This window comes from Anolis carolinensis, chromosome 3 (genome assembly GCF_035594765.1).
Source record: "Anolis carolinensis isolate JA03-04 chromosome 3, rAnoCar3.1.pri, whole genome shotgun sequence".
NCBI lineage: Eukaryota > Metazoa > Chordata > Lepidosauria > Squamata > Dactyloidae > Anolis > Anolis carolinensis.
In genome coordinates this window covers 25,144,760-25,162,446 of record NC_085843.1, presented here as the reverse complement: position 1 = coordinate 25,162,446, position 17,687 = coordinate 25,144,760, and the positions used below count along the sequence as shown (strand labels likewise).

Genomic DNA, 17,687 nt, shown 5'->3' with positions numbered 1-17,687 from the left:
CTATCATAGGGTTTTCTTAGCAAGACATATTTAGAGGTCTTTGCCTTCTTCTGAGAGCGAGAGAATGGGACTTGCCCAAGGTCACCCAGTGAGGTTCTATGTCTCAGCAGATATTGAACCCTTAGGGCCCTTCTGGACAGACTCTATATCCCAGGATCTGATTTCAGGTTTTCTGGAAGAGTGGATTCATATAATCCAGTTTAAAGCAAAAAACCTGGGATGAGAGCCAGGTATATAGGGACTTTCTGGAAAGGCCCTTAGTCTCCATAGCCATTGTTTTAACCATTATATCCACTGGCTCTCAGAATTACACCAATGGCCACTTTGGAGAACTCTCCTAGGAATTATCTCAGTCAGCTGGCAGGTGCTATGGCTGTTCTTTTTCTTTGCCAGCCTTGCATCCAGCAGTCTACTCCAGCCTGGCCCAAATCACACCAAACATTAATTATTAAAGTTGTGTTTGGTTTTGCATTATCTGTATGCCTTTCTCTTCATGATCTATTTTAATTTGTAAGGAAATGGGGAAACGTTTTTAATGTATCTAAATAAAGAGAGTCTTCCTTAGCGGCTATTTTCAGATAGCTAGGCTGGCTCATTCATTGTGCTCTTTCTACCATAAATTGAAGAATTTCTTGTGTGCTGGAAGGATTTTTAACTGAACGGACACGGTATCCTTCTTTACTGATTTGTTTTAATTGGCTCATAAAATTGTGTTTTAAATTTGATATGCTCTCATTCATTTCAAGCATGTTAGTACAGGTTTAACTTCAATGAATGAAGTTCATGTTTTCCTGAGCATAACTTCTTTTTACACAATCTTAGGTGCTATAGGCAAAAATAACATAAAGCAGTGTACAAAGGAAGAAAAAACATTTTGTGTCATGGAACCCAGTTACAGGGCTTTGGTAATTCAGCCCTGTAACTGGGAGTCATAACATAAACAATCCCAGGAGCACCTGGCAGAAGAAGATAGAATATGCCTGGGAACTTGGGGCCGAAAGTATAAACAATTATAATTGGTCTAGTGTGTGAAAATGGTAGTAATGTGATATTGGGGGTGGGACTTGATGATGATATTTACGTGTGGTGTTACGTAGCATCAAAAGTTATAAAAATAGTTGTATGTAAACATTGGGTCATTCCTGACTTTTCCAAAGTCATGTGTTCTTCAATAAAGATTGGATTTGAGAGCAGCCATCTCTGATCTGCGTTCAGACTGATCCTTGAAGTGAGCAGGACAATTAAGTCAGGAATCCAGTTCTCACCCTCCTGCAAATTTGCAGTGAAGTGATAATGAGCAGGGAAGGAGATCAAAGCCATGACGGAGCAAAGGGGCCTCCGCTGGGAGCTCTGCCGTTGGCAGAAGAGACATTGCAAGCCATAGCTTCCTCTACGGGGTACCCCAAGCCGGACGGCGTGACCCAGAGGATTCCCAGAGGGGGAAGAGGCGTTCCGGCGGCGGCAGAAACCAGTTGGGGATCTGGAGGAAGCATGCCGGAGACCGTGGCCCTGCGGTTATCCATCCTGGAAACTCATTTATCCAGGCTGTCGGATACCGTGGGGAGAATAGTGCCAATATTGGAAGAGAATCTCCAAAAAGAGCACATCCGATATGGCGCCGAGAGAGAGCCAAGCAAAGGAGGCGATTGGAGCCAGAGGGGACAGCGAGCTTCCACGCAGAGTCCCGCGGCGGCAAGGGACGAGGGAGACGAGGAATATTGGCAAGAGCTGGAGTTCCGGGACAGAATGGCGCGCGAAGTGGAGCGCCAGCAAGCTCTGGGAACTCTGAGGCCGCCAACCCCAACAGAGCTCCCAACCCCCCGAATGGGCGTCGGAGTAGAAAGGCCACTGGGGCCAGGGATCGGGTCCAGTGGATTTGCAGACGAAGGCGGAGAGGAGCGGGGGATCCAGGAAGAGGAGGAGGATGTGCCGTACGACGAGGAAAGGCGAGATGAGGGGGCTACAGCGAGGCCAGTATGCGGATGGGCGGAAGGGCCGACAGCGGCGGCAGACTTTCGGGAGCCGCGCAGAATGACCACCGGAGTGGGGCGCGGCGTGTTCCAAGGAGCCGCCCGAGGGAACCTGATGCAACCCTTCCCCATGCCTCCCAGACAGCATCAACGGGCCGCAGAATGGATGCCAAGAAGAGAAGATCTCAAACTGGAATACGGAGGGGAATCAGATGAACTGAACTTTTTTCTAATTAGCATCAGAGGATACATGGAAGACAATGCACACACATTCCCCTCCGAAGCAAGCAGGGTTCGAGCCATCGGCAACACACTAAAGCGAGGAGCAGCCAGCTGGTACGTGCAACTCCATGCCAGACACGACCCATGCCTGAGGTCAGTGCCCCGCTTCCTCGCCGCACTGGAAAACCGATTCAGAGACCGGCTAGAGCAATTGAGGGCTCGAGACCAGCTGAAAGGAATAAAGCAGAGGGACAAAACAGTGCCCGAGTACGCAGAGGAATTCCTACACCTCGCGGAAAGGGTACCAGAGTGGTCTGAAGTGACCAAAGTGGAGTTATTTAAAGAGGGACTACGCCCCGAGATTTTCAGCTGGGCAGCGCACAGAGATGACCCCGAAACGCTCCAGGGATGGATTCAACTAGCGGGGCGCGTTGAATCCACCCTGGCCCAAGTAAAGCGCTTCAGGAGCAGCGGCGGCCAGCAAAGACCGGTGGCGAGAGGTCGAGGAGAAACGAGGAAGCAGGAAAGACCTGGAGGGAGGTCGGGGATTCCCTCCAGAGGAGACGACAACAAACCTAAACCGGGATGCTTTGTATGTGGGAAGACGGGCCATCGAGCAGCAGAATGCTGGGCACGGAAGGGGGAGCCGCCAAAACCCTCAAAGCCCAAGCCAGCAACCGGGAGGCGTGCGGAGGAGGAGGTGCAAGCCCCAGAATCTTCAGAAAAATTGGTGAGTCGGGACAAACGCATGATAGTAGTGCCAATCTGCCTCTCGGGGCTAGAGAATCGGGCCACCTGCAAGGCATTTGTGGATTGTGGTTGTTCCAGGAATATTATAACTCCAGAGTTAGCAGGAGCGTTGAAATGCCAGCAGATGGCGCTTGACTCCCCAATTGCATTTTCGCAGCTAGACGGATCAGTTGCTACTGGGGAAGTATCTACAAAGGAAATACGGGAGGTCCCATGTAAAATAGGCAAGGAAGAATATCCTTTGTGATAGCCCCTATTGCCACATACCACGTAATATTAGGGATACCATGGCTCGAACAGGCAAATCCCGAAGTAGATTGGAGAGGAAAGAGCCTAGCATTTAAAGAACAGCAGACGCAATGGGAGATAAGCAAGATTGCAGAAGAGGAGGACGAGGGAGATGAAGAAGGTGAAATAGACCCACTGCTATTGCCACCTGAATACAGAGACTTTGTGGATGTGTTCAATCAGAAAGAGGCAAGTAAATTACCTCCCAAAAGGAATATAGAAGTAGAAATTGAAATAACCCCCGGAGCAAACTTACCAAAACCAAAAGTGTATCCCATGTCTGTGCAGGAGAAGGAGGAATTGAGGAAATACATTGATAAAAACCTGGCGCGGGGCTTCATTAAGCCATCCAATTCTCCTCTCGGGGCCCCAGTGTTATTCAGGAGAAAGAAAGACAACTCCCTAAGATTGTGCATTGATTATCGAAATTTGAATGCAATTACTAAGGACAATAAATACCCTATGCCCTTAGTAAAGGATTTAATTACCGTATTGAAAAAAGGGAGCATATTTACTAAACTTGATTTAATTGAAGCATATCATAAATTAAGGATCAAACCGGAAGATACTTGGAAAACTGCATTTTCCTGCGCATTCGGCCATTTTGAATATAAAATTTTACCTTTCGGTTTAAAAAATGGAGGCGGGTGCTTTATGCAGCTTATAAATGAAATACTGCACCCATTGTTGTACAGAGGGGTATTCATATTTCTTGATGATATCTTGATTGTGACTGAAGATAAGGAAAAGCACGTGAAATTGGTCCGGGAAGTTTTGCAGAGACTAAGAGAAGCAAAGCTGTACGCAAAACTGTCCAAATGTGAATTTAATAAAACTCAAATTGACTTTCTGGGGTATCGGATATCTCCAGAAGGGTTAGCTATGGATCCAGCTAAAGTATCAGATGTAAAAGAATGGGGAGTGCCTCAAACAAGGAGGCAATTGCAATCGTTTCTGGGGTTTGCAAATTTTTATAGATCCTTCATAAAAGGCTTCGCGCAAATAACTGCACCCCTTACTGAACTTTTAAAAACAAAAGGGAAAGGAGAGACAGCAAAAGTAAAAGCTCCTGGCGCCAAACTAAGTTGGACGCCAGAATGCCAAAAGGCATTTGAAACCCTAAAAGAATGCTTCACAGAAGGACCCATTCTAAAACACCCCGATATCAGGAGCCCTTTCATAATCCATTGCGATGCCTCAGACTGTGCGTATGGGGCAGTACTATTGCAAAAGGATCAAAATGGGAACTTAAAACCCTGTGGATATTTGTCCCGGAAGTTCAGCGAAACTGAAAAATGTTGGCCGATATGGGAAAAAGAGGCACTAGCCATATTAAAAGCCTTAGAATGCTGGCGACACTTTCTCGAAGGAAGCGGAATCCCATTTGAAATTTGGTCTGACCATAAGAATCTCCAGTATTTAAAGTCCCCTCGAAAATTGTCCCCCAAACAGATTAGATGGGCACAATACTTCAGCAGGTTCGATTTCCAATTAAAGTTTTTTCAGGGGAAGCAGAATGTCTTGGCAGATGCTCTTTCACGCATGCCTCAACACGAAGGAATACCCACAGCAAAAGAGGGAACAATATTCTCTGACAAACAATGGGGTTTAGCTGTCAGAACAAGAGCACAAACCCAAAAGGAGAACACTGCTATGGTTGAACTCGACGGAAAAGATAATTGGGGAAACGAGCTGAAACAGTCTTATGAAGGAGACCAGTGGATCGCATCCAATGCAGAACAGGGGGAGCAGAAGGGGGGATTTTGGTTTGTGAACAAGAAACTGTATATCCCAGCAACATTAAGGATCAAGATTTTGCATCGTTTTCACAACAACCAGAGCGCTGGTCATACAGGAATTACAAAAACAACAAAAGCAATAGCAAAACATTGCTGGTGGCCAGGGATGAGGAAGGACATAAAAAATTATGTTGTTCAATGTGATGATTGTGCCAGAAATAAATCGAGAGGAGGGAAGCCAATGGGATTATTACAAACAGTAGCAGAACCTACCAGACCTTGGGAATGTGTAGCTATGGACTTTGTGGGGGAACTACCGGTTAGCAAAGGACATCGTTATATTTGGACAGTATTGGACCTGTTTTCTAAACAGGCCCATTTTATAGCACTGACGAAACTACCATCAGCCGAGAAACTAGCTGAATTGTACATAAACCATATTTACAAACTGCATGGATGTCCCAGTAGAGTGGTCAGTGACAGAGGAGTACAATTCACAGCAAAATTTTGGGAAAAATTCCTGGAAATGCTAGGAGCAGAAAGGAGTTTAAGTTCTGCTTTTCACCCCATGACAAATGGGGCGGTAGAACGTACTCAGCAAACACTTGGGCAGTTCCTTCGAATGTACTCTAACATGAGACAAAATGACTGGTCTTGGTGGTTGGCTTTTGCAGAACTAGCTTTTAATTCGACTATACATTCAGCAACAAATAAAACCCCCTTTGAAGTAGTTTACGGGTATGAAATACAGCCTCTGCCCCAGCTGCCGAGATGGACAGAGAATGAGGGAACAGAGGCAGGGAAATGGAAAGCGCAAATGATGGAATGCTGGAGTCAAGTGACTGCATCCTTAAAAGAAGCACATAAAAAGTATAAAGTATTCGCAGACAGAAAGAGGGTGGAAGGTGATAAATTGGAGAAAGGAGATTTAGTGTGGCTAAGTACCCAAAACATCAAACTGGGGCTACCTTCGAAAAAATTGGGCCCTAAATATATTGGACCATTTAGAATACAGAGTGTTATCAACGAGGTGACTTTCCAGTTGGCATTGCCAAAAAGCTTAGGGAAAATACACCCTGTATTCCATCGTAGCTTACTGAAAAAATATATGGGTACTTTGGACAAAATGGACACATAGAATTATTGTTTTGTTTCAGGCTGGTGATGAAAGAAGAACCGAAGAGGAGGACGAAGAAAAGGAGGGCACCATGTCATGGAACCCAGTTACAGGGCTTTGGTAATTCAGCCCTGTAACTGGGAGTCATAACATAAACAATCCCAGGAGCACCTGGCAGAAGAAGATAGAATATGCCTGGGAACTTGGGGCCGAAAGTATAAACAATTATAATTGGTCTAGTGTGTGAAAATGGTAGTAATGTGATATTGGGGGTGGGACTTGATGATGATATTTACGTGTGGTGTTACGTAGCATCAAAAGTTATAAAAATAGTTGTATGTAAACATTGGGTCATTCCTGACTTTTCCAAAGTCATGTGTTCTTCAATAAAGATTGGATTTGAGAGCAGCCATCTCTGATCTGCGTTCAGACTGATCCTTGAAGTGAGCAGGACAATTTTGCATATTCTAGAAACATTTTGAAAGCTTCTTCCAAAATCCCATACATCCAAATATGATATTTTTCTTTTGCCAGCCTCTATTTTGTTAATGTTATGAACCTAAAGGGTTCCTGTTCTTTTTTCTTGCATCACTTGGATTCCGCTTTGCAATGTAATTCCTAGATATTTCACTTGTTTTACCAATTGTGCCTTCTCCAAGTTTACTTTAAATCCCGTGTCTCGTATCAATTGCAGCACTCTAATTGTCCTTTCTCTCATCTCATTTTCTGTTCTCTCTCCCCCCCCCCCAACAAGGATGTTGTCAACATAATTCAGAGTATATTCTCTATCCTCAGGTGAGAGGTTATCTAACATTAATACATTTCATTTGGGTGGACAGACTAATAAATCTGTTTTTTTAATATTCTGCTCTTTCTTTGTCTCTTTATTTAGCTAAGAAATTCCAAATGCAGCTGCTGTTTTACCTATCTGTTGTAAGGATGCATATTTGGTTACAGTTGGATTGCATAGAATAGAATTCTGCTCTTTCTTCTCAAGTAATATTGCATTATTTACTACAGAGGTGTTTCTGCAATCCAACATCAAAAGTATGTGTTTCCCCATCCATTATTGAAATTCCTGTAATGTTTAGGCTGCTAGAAAAAAACCCTTACTTACTTACTTAGTTGATCCCTCATTGTCCGAGTATGATGGCCTTCCAAGTTCTTGGAAGACGCATGTGCATTCGTTTTTTAATGTGTGGAGGCCAGTGCACAGCTGATTAACCCACAGTCTTCACAGAGTGAGGGTCCAACTAGTCCTGTAAAGTTTAGACTGTTAGAAAAAAAAACCCTTGTAGCTAGTCAATGGCTAAGGAGGAAAAGCAAGGGCTGGGCAGACAAAAAGACTTTCTCAGATGTGTTGCTTACTGAGTTATGTCAGTGTTATATTGTAAGCTGCCTTGTGTTAAGTCAGGAGGGAAATCAGATGAAAGAATTAATAAAACAGCGAAGAAAGCTTTGTTCCCTAAAGAAGACTATTTCAAAAGACTTATTGCTGGGGGACTAGCTTCCTTTCCAGATAAAACTTCATATCTCCTTCTGACATCTATGGTGTGCTTTTTCCTTCTGGTGAGTAGCATTAGGACAGTATGAAGTACATGTAGGTTACTACTGCCTGGAAAATGGGAAATTGTTTTCAAAATAGAAGTTGGATTACAAGGAAGAGCAGTATCTTCCTCATGAGCAATACATTCTAAGGATGATCTAACTTAATCTCTTGCTGACGCTAGAAATCCTAACTGTCCTTAAAACCTTTCCCTGATGGAGTCAAATCATTCCACTGTTGAGCAGTTCTTGCCATTAGGACATTCTTACTAATGTTTAGTTGTAATCACCCTTCTTGTAAGTCAAATTTGTCCTACCTTTTGATGATAGAAAGGTGGATTCAGCCTCTATATGACATCCTCTCAAGATTTTCCTTCTCTTTGAGTATATTCTCCAGAACATACCTGTTTTTCTCAAATGTTCCTCACAGGACTTGCTCTCAGACCTGTTAACATCCTTTTTATCTTAAATATGCTTTCATGTTCATAAATAAAAGGAAACAAAATTCTCTCATGTGTCGTAGTGTAATTCAAGATCTCCGCCAGCCAGCACATTTTATTTCCTTTTCCCATGGGTTCAGTCAATCAGCAAATTAACGAATCACTTTATTTACATCCCATCTAAAGTAGGATTCCAGATAGTTTGCAGAATAAAATTTGCTAATGAGAAAGGTGGCAAAGATATAAGTAAAATCACATACACCTCAGAAACATACAATTAAAATAAAAAACAATATATATTAATAAAATAATATTTGACTGCCTATTCAAATTACTTTGAAAGCATTGATTAAAAACAGTAAAATGGAAAATCTGCTACAGAAGGAAAGAAGAAAGGGAAGATTTCACCTATATATTGTGATTAATATGGTTGCACTTGTCTTGCTTTCTTACACTAATATCCTATACCCATATATTATGCATACATTGTAATGCAAACCACTTAGAGATTGTATTGTGTAAAGTGGCATTGATGCACCATACCTAGATGAATGAATGACTAATACAATAAAACCCGTCTGCTGAGAAGTACATCCCAATTAATGAATGTATGTCACTGAATTTGAGGTAAGCATAAACTGGCTGTTCATTTTCCCCTCTTACAACCTTTTTTTTTTTTTGCTTCTCCCACATACACAGCAAGGGGTAATCATTTTGTTCATTATTTTTTTAAGGTCATGTCAGTGGCATGTCATTTCTGAGTTAATGGGTCTGGTTCGGGTCATAATGAATTCTTTTTGCTATTAGTAAGAATGTCACATTTTTTCCTGCCCAAGTGAGACTGGTATATAACATTTGTTAAATGCACCATAAAAACCCCCAAGCTATTACTCAGGTGATTTATATTTTCCCCCCTTACAGTTCCTTAGTTTGATGAATGACCTGATTAGCGTTTCAGGCTTTGTGTTAAATTTAGCTGGAAATTACAGAGGGAAGAAAAGAAACTTGAGAACAGCATTATGGGTTATAATGTGCAAAATTAGTCGATTTATAGACTACGAGAATGAAGCAGACAGTCATCAGGGTTGTGTAGCTGATGGTGGTTTCCATTCAGTGTGGTAGTGAATTTACTTTGAGTGTTGGTCTGAATTTTAAAAGCATTATTCAAGATACTGAACTGTGTATCCATACAGGTTCCTTCCTTTGGGTAGCTCTTTTAAAGCTCAGACTAAAACGAAGGTGGATTTACCACCTCACTAGCATGGAATCCATTTGTTCCCACGAGTCTTCAGTGCATCCATCATATCTGGAAACAGAATCTAAGGATTCTGTACTCATGGATTCTACTATTCACTGCTTATATATTAGCTGTGCCCTGCCATGTGTTGCTGTGGCTTATGGGAATCTTTGGTTGGCCAGGTGGAATAGCAGTGACTAGCCTTGCAGCCTCAAAGCCTGCCCGTTTTCTTCTTATGGGAATTCTTGTTTGGTGAGCTGGAATACAATGGAATAAGCTTGCTGCTTGGGAGGCTGGGTACTTGCATTCTAGGGGCATGGTTTTTTAGGCAGCTAGAATTGCAATGAATAGCCTCACTGCTTCAAAAGCTTTCTACATAGGGGCATCCTTCATTGACCAGGCTGAATGGGATGGAGGGTTTTCTATCTAGGGGAAATCTTGGTTGTCCAGGTTGAACAGCACAGAATAGACTTGTTGCTTGCAAGCCTGGCCGTTTTCTACCTTGTGCAATCCTTGGTTGGCCAGATTGAATAGCAATGAATAGTCTCAGTGCGGCAAGTCTGAATGCTGCAATTAGTCACCTTGATTAGCATGTAATGGCCTTGCAGCTCTAAAGCCTGGTAGCTTCCTGCCTGGGGAATTCCTTTGTTGGGAGGTGTTAGCTGGCCCTGGTTGTTTCCTGTCTGAAATCCCCTGTTTTCAAAGTGTTGCTCTGATTTTAGATATTGTATTGTTCTGTATTATACCACAGTAATTTTATATACTATATTTATAATCTTATATTATCTGCTTAGAACTGGATTATATGAGGCCCCTTTTACTCAGCTGTATAAAATCCACACTGGACTGGATTATATGGCAGTGTGGATTTAAGATAATCCAGTTCAAAGCAGATACTGTAGATTATTCTGCCTTGGCATTCTGGGTTATATAGGTGTGTGGAAGGGCCTTGAGCCCACACTGCCATATAACCCAGTTCAAATCCGATAATCTATATTTTATAGGCAGTATGGAAGAGGATTCAGTGAAGAGGCCCTGGGTGCCATTCTGGCTATGCTGGTTGCTAGGATATGAAGTGGGCGGGGCCTACCTTTCTGACTGGCAGCAAGGGGAAAAAACAGCTTTTCCTCATCCTCTAATTTGGACTTTTTTCTACTTTTTTTGTTTGAAAGACATATTTTGGATGACTATGTCTTTTGTGGCCAAATTTGGTGTGACTGGGTTCAGTGGTTTTGTTGTTTACTCCATAATAAAATGCACATTACATATATATATATATACACACACACACACACTAGCTGTGCCCAGCCCCGCGTTGCTGTGGCGAAGTATGGTGGTATGGGAAATAAAGTATTGAGGTATTGGTGGTAGTTAAGGTAAAGGGTAAAGGTTTTCCCCTGATGGAGCTTAGCCTTCTAACTGGCAGCAATTGGATAAAAACAATTATTACTCTCCCTCTAATCAGGACTTTATTTCTCTTTTCTTTTTGTTGTATGAACGTAGAGGCATGGATGAGGGGTTGAGCTGCCAAGTTTAGTGTTTCTGGGATGTGTAGTTTTGTTGTTTTGTCCTAGGCCGAAATTTCATTACCCTTATATATATATAGATATATATATAGATAGATAGATAGATAGATAGATATAGACCAAAAAGCATATCTTAAGTTTCTTTATATAATGGGACTTTATCAGCTACAGATTTAAGTATCCATGATGGCCCTGAAACCAAACCCCACTAGATCCCAAGGGTTGACTATATGCTCATTTGGCTGTTTTCAGATAAAGAATCTTTCCATGTAGCTCAGTGGTTCTCAACCTGTGGGTCCCCAGGTGTTTTGGCCTACAACACCCAGAAATCCCAGCCAGTTTACCAGCTGTTAGGACTTCTGGGAGTTGAAGGCCAAAACATCCTGGGACCCACAGGTTGAGAACCACTGAGTAGCTTATACTACTGACTCTGGCCCAACTCAAGTTGACACTACAGTACTCCTTTTGAGCCATCAGCTTCAGATGTTAAAATCTATGTGTTAAAATTAGAGCTATAAATAAGCTAATAGGCAAGGCCATTGTAGATTTTTAGTAGCTTGGGCATTGTGCCGTCCGCCGGACAATAAAAAACTATAAAACTGAAACGTGCCGTCCTTTATCCGGGCGAACTGCAAATCCCTATAAGCTGTCCTAAAATATTGAACGACTGAGTCTGGAGAACTTCAAAAAAGGATGTTTATTCATACAAGGTTGTAAACCTGGCACAGATCTTAAAGTTGCAGAAAATGAAACAAATTTCCATAGGTTTTAGTTGCAGAATTATCCCTGGTTCCAGAAGGCAAAGGTGATTATAAAACCACTATACCCTAATCACGCTGTCTATATTAGAAGGAGAAACTCTTTCCTTCCCTATCTTTACAGCAAAGATTAGTTCTAGAAGCGATGGAATAACTTTGCTCCTCTAACTAGATTTCCTATTCCAGATCAATATAATTCAATACTTATCTAATTTGGATAGGCTTAGATTGGCCTGGTTTTGAGGATGATTTGTCCCAGTTAGCCTTGCACAGCTCCAGCACGTTGGAAGACTATAGCCAGAATGAAACTCTAAAATGGAGACTAGACCCTGGTAAAAAGGGCGGTCCTAAGATGTTGCACTCTTTGACCAATCACTGCAAAGAAAACTGCAGCCAGCTCTTGCAGATTCCAAGCCACTTTTCCTAGGCCTTTGCAGCCAGAGGCTCAAACAAAATGTAAAGGAGGGAAAATAAACAAACGACCAATAGGTAAGGCAAACCATCGTCCTGGGGGACGGAACAGGCATCAAAGTGTGTGTCTATGGTAGTGCTTTTTATAGTTAGAGAGTGGAGACTTGTCAAATTAGACTTTGGATCAATAGCAGAAAATGTTTTCATACATTTCAAAGTAATTTATTATAAACTGTGCAATTAGAGTACTGTCAAAATGTCTGCATAAACAGCAGCACATAATGAAACACTGCAACCCATTACCATTAGATGTAGCGAAGGCCATGAATTTTGATGGCTTTGGAATGGAGTAAGACACGTTAATGGAGGATAAGGTGATCAGTTGCTCCTAATCATGATATAGTAGAGACATACTCTTTTGCAATCCCTTTAATTACAATGAAGCTTGCAAAAGAGAAAATCCTAGTGGATTTCACCCACTGTCATCTTTGCCGAGGTTAACCGATAGCCCTAAGATTTGCATTGGGAAAATGTGCTAGGAAATGTTTATTTTATAAACTGATAACATTATTTTTCTAAAGTAGTAACAAGGCAGCTTAGTGAATGCTAGTGGCCCATTGCATTATAGAGATTAAGGATACAGATTTTACCGTGATATCTCAAAGATCTTTAAGTAAACCATGAATTTCAATATCCTTCTTCCCAAGCTTCATCAAACACTTTTAGAGCTTTTTCACCTCGGCAAATATGAGAAAAACTTCAGCTATATTGCTGTGTATGAGGTATATTATAGAGAAGGCATTGAACTAAGTGCATTTCTTTAATATAGCACAGGACAGTGATTTTCTCCTATAATGAAACTTTGTATGAAACTGGAAATGCTTAGTTAACAATAATAACTACAATATAATTTTTCATTTTCAGTTTATTGTACATGCTGAAAATGGAATTACTTTCATTGTGCTACTGACAAAAGTGAAACAAACTTTGAAGCATAAATAACTTTCACAGAAAAAATACATCCCTTTAAGCAACACATTTCTTCATTAGATACTTGCTAAAGAACTTGGCTGTTTGAAAAGAGAAATAATTGACAAAAGAAGAGTCATTCATTAGCAGTTGACTTTGTTTATTGCTGAAGAGTATTTCAGTAATTTTCTTTTGAAAGACTTTTAATCTTTTAATGGCTGTTTGTTCAAGATAATGATTCAATAATTGCTTTTTAAAAAACAGTTTAATTGACACAGAATATCTGCTAGGTGCTATGAATTCTCGAAGGTGTCACTGTTGACTGCAGTGCAATGACTACTAGAACTACAAATAGCCCTCCAATTTTACAGAGAAAAGTGGCAATTTCTCATACATTATGGATGCTCACAAAATACTCCCCACCTGTGTTTGTTGTTGGATTTTAGTCCAGACTTTCCCAGTACTGCAAGTTTGGGAAAATGGCATTGTGGCTGGAGAATTCAGAGCACTGTAGACCCAAACAGTAAGAGTTTGATACTGGGAAGGCCTTCTCCACCAAATAAGCATGGAAAGGTGGTGGGACAAAGAGGACATCTGTAGATTGTAGCATTTTAACAAGCATTTCTTCAATTTCCCTGAACCCAACATACATAGTGCTTTAAAGGATAAAACTTTGAATTATTCCCAGAAATGAACTGGTGGCCAAAAGAACTGTCACAGCAGGGGAGTTATATATTTCCTGTGCTAAATATCCTCATTTGAAGAGTATAAGAAGAGTCTTGCTTGATCTGACCAAACACTTTTCTTATTCTGCATTCTGGCCCAAATCCAATGGTATACATGCGTATCCAATATCAGTGGAGCTAAATGTTCTTCATGGTGCTCACGAGAGAAATAATATTTGCAAATATCTGAAAGATGATTGGAAAATGTCTTTCCCAAGTGCAGGAAACCCTGATGAGAAGAACACGGTTCACAATGTAAATTTTCAAAGCTTTCTCTCTGTTCTGGAAATATATAAACAGTAGAGTCTCTCTTATCCAACCTTTGCTTATCCAGTGTTCTGTATTATCCAATGCAGTTTGCCATTTAGTAGTCAATGGTTTTGTAGATTTTCAATACATCGTGAAGTTTTGGTGCTAAATTCATAAATACAGTAATTATTACATAACTTTATCTTGTATTGAACTGTTTTTTCAGTTGTAAAACATGATATTTTGGTGCTCAATTTGTAAAATCATAATGTGATTTGGCGTTTAATATGCTTTTCCTTAATCCCTTCTTATTATCCAACATTTTCACTTATCCAATGTTCTGCTGGCTTTCCCCATCCCCTTCCTGACTGAATTAGCTGACTGGGGAATATTCACACTCTTTCTCCTCTGGTTCCCCATCTCATCCCTTTCTCCCCAGAGTGAATGAGTGTGCATGAAAATGAATCCACAGTCAGGCCTAGACGCTCTGCCAGTACATGTATTTTTTGTTTGTTAAATATGTGGAAGTAGAGAAATTCATAGCTTTTCAACTTTCATGAGAGTCCTGCATCCCCAACCCTCACAAAAGTTGACAATCAACTGTATTTGGAGAGTTGTCAGATTACAAATCAACCCAAAACATTTCATGACATAAGCATTTGTAAGTATCAAGTGCAAGCAATCGGCTTTGTCAGCTGCTAGAGCTTTCCTTCCCCCCCCCCCCCCCCCCAGTTTTTGTTTGAAAGCTTGTAATCATCTAATAGCCATTGGTTTAAGGGTTATCCAATAACTGCTTAGTGTGACAAGAGATTGCAAATCGGAGTTTGAAATTGCTGTGTTTTGCTTGTTGTCATTATTCAGATTGCTATACTTTTCTATTTTCTTTGAATATTTAATATTTTTGTATTTAGTTTAAGAGCATTAGTAGATTCCAGAAACTTGAACACATAAGCATTATAGAATAACATCTGTACCAATTCAAGCTGTTCAGATCTGGTTGCTGTTAACTAAAATTACCAAGAGTTCGCAAGAGTAGAAATAATTTTTTACTTCAAGCTACAGCTGATGTTGTAGTAGTTTTGTAGTAGTGCTGATAGTTTACCTAGATCTGATTTCTATTGCATCTCGTCATTAATTTTTTCACATCTCCTTGTAGCAAGTGCTAAAATCATTAACCCATCCATTAAATAGGCTAAGTGTGAGTTAGGCTCTTATATTCTCCAAAATTTTCCAACCCAGTGTTTTCCAAATATGTAGGATTGCAATTTCAGTTGACCCCAGCTAGCTTAGACAATGATCAGAGTGTTTGCATTTTTTTATCTCCCTTTTAAGACCATGGGTCTGTTTCATTAACTGGTGTAGGAAGAAAGTGGATCTTTAGAGAATATACTTTCACACTGAACATCCTGAGAGATATGAGAAAGCTTCTTTCAGTGTGTTACTTCCATTGTCTTGTGAGACAGCTTACAAAAAGGAACCCATTAATGCTTTCTACTAGCTTTTTCAAAAAAGAAACCTCCATATATTTTTCTTGTCATTCTTCCTTTAGCTTTTACAAAGACTAAATGTTTTTGTGGAGCTATGTTTTTTGGCTTTAATCCAAAGCAACAGCCTTGTAAAAATGAAGTTACATTTTATGCAGTTTATCATCACTTAGTTCACTAGCAGAAAAATTAAATCTGTCACCAGCATCACTATATTGGTTCCTGATGAAGAACGTAACCCACCAGAAAAAAAGAATGAGAAAAAGAAATGAAAAATCACCTTCTCTGCTAGTAGTATTGAACAATGATGAGGAAATGGCTATTAAAATTACAGATTCATTATCCTGCAACTAAAATGCTTGTGACCAAAAGTGATTAGATGTCTTGGAAATGGGACTCATGTCTAAACATATAATTAATTTATGTTTAAAATATGTCTTATACACAAAGCCTGAAGGTAATTTTGTACAGTATTTTAAATAATGTTTTGCATGAAGCAAAGTTTGTGTACATTGAACTATCAGAAAGCAAAGATGCCATTATTTCAGCCACCCATGTGGACAATTTTGGATTTTGGAATTCTAGATAATTTTATTTATTCACTTTTTTAAAAATTCTGCCTCTCTCTCCATTTAGGAATTCAAGGTGGCCAACAAGGAGTTACGGGATAGTCAGCTAAGCATGTATTTGTTGCTAATGTTGTGCTGTGTGTACCTGGGTTTTATTTATTGTTGAGATGAGGGATCCAGTTCAGCTACTACAGCAGCAGTATCCTACAATTTTTAAGGATTAATTAATTTGTTCCTGTAAATTGCAAACCTTCTCGAGGAGATATGTATTTAGTGAGTTTCCTCCTTCCTGATCAGTAATTGCAGTGCCAGGGCTAACTCTCTGCTTTGTATCCATCTTCTAGCTTGAAGCAAGCAGGCTACCATTAAGATTTGAGAAGCCACTTTCAAATCTGTGATTAACTTCTACCATATCAATGGCTATTCATTGCCTCAGACTTTTGTTCAAAAATCTCAAGATGACCCTGAATTGTCAATCCTAGCTAGGTTAGCCTTGAGCAAACTTTGTCCCATGGGCTGCATTTGGCCCCAAAGCCTTTTATGCTGACCATAGATACCTCCTGGAGGCCCTTCATTATATTTATTTCTCTGATGTCCTCACATCTCTAGTTTTCCAAGAGTAGTGATTTGCTTGTGTCATATTCATTAGGATCATCTCTATCGATAAAAAGTCAAAACCAGAAATGGAGGTTCAGTTGCCTAGCCTGTACTGGATATTGGGTCAACATTTCTTAATCAGTTTGGTTAATGTTGCACACCCTTATGTTTGATATTTTGGAAAGCTTTCAGCTATCTTGTTTTTTGCTTCAATGATTTTCATCTTGAAAGCTTGGAAGCTATTCAACTCATAGACTTGCTTTCTATCTTTAGTCTGACTCAAGTTGGAGCCAGCCAACCAACTGCACCATCACCTTTTGGTGGACATGCTGGACTTGGATCATCTTCCCAGCTTGTCTGGCTGGGAGCAATTACATTCATTCTGGTTTGGCTTTTGAAGTGCCTCAAAGTAATGTGCTGGTGAGCCCATCAGCTGCTTTAGACTTTGTTTCCAGGGAAGATCTACAGATTTACTGTTCAGAAACTGCCAGCTGGATGCCTCATTGCCAGAGACTGCCCAATATTACAATAAGATCAGTTCTATCTTTCTGCTGCCAATTGGAACATTCAGCTCCGCCAAAGAAAATACTACAGTCCAATGAGCAATGATAAAGTGGTACAGATGGGTAAAAGGGAATTGTGATAACTGTATGAGGCGGATATAGGAAGGTTTTAATGATTCAGAAAGGGCCATCCTATTCTAGCAGACTTTGAGAAACTGCAATTTTTATTTAAAAAGTGTTTTGTATTAAATAGGTTTAATTCTATAGACAAATTAATAATAAAATATTATTTCTAATCCTTTTGGTATGTTTTGGCTACATATGTTTTACTTACATTTCTTTTTCTCTTATAATTTGAGGCTCAGTTCTGTCTTAGCCACCACTGGCAATTTTGTAGCATTTAGGATTTCCTAGTAAGCCATGTTCATTCTGTATATCACTAATATTTGACTTCAAATGCCATGGCAATACCCCATGGAATCCTGTGATTGGTAGTTCGGTGAGCAACTAGAGCTCTATAGCTCAGAATAGCCCCCTTCTAGATGTGAACCATCTCAATTAAAATGTAAACACATCATTGTAATTACA

General features: G+C 40.4%; 2 protein-coding genes across 3 annotated transcripts in view; both read left to right on the top strand.

The window, feature by feature from the left end:
• gucy1a2 (guanylate cyclase 1 soluble subunit alpha 2) overlaps positions 1-17,687 on the top strand; it is a 323,810-nt gene that overhangs the window by 71,918 nt on the left and 234,205 nt on the right. The window lies entirely within an intron of this gene.
• LOC134297352 (uncharacterized) lies at positions 880-6,498 on the top strand. The gene is made up of 2 exons (XM_062974583.1): positions 880-2,922; positions 6,127-6,498. Exons 1-2 carry the CDS (start codon positions 1,294-1,296, stop codon positions 6,208-6,210), a joined length of 1,713 nt encoding a protein of 570 aa, XP_062830653.1. The 5' UTR covers positions 880-1,293; the 3' UTR covers positions 6,211-6,498.

Coding starts and splice junctions, on each gene's coding strand:
- LOC134297352 (XM_062974583.1), top strand. CDS start 1,294: ATGAGCAGGGAAGGAGATCAAAGCCATGACGGAGCAAAGGGGCCTCCG. Junction 2,923..6,126: donor CAGAATCTTCAGAAAAATTG/GTGAGTCGGGAC, acceptor GTTTTGTTTCAG/GCTGGTGATGAAAGAAGAAC.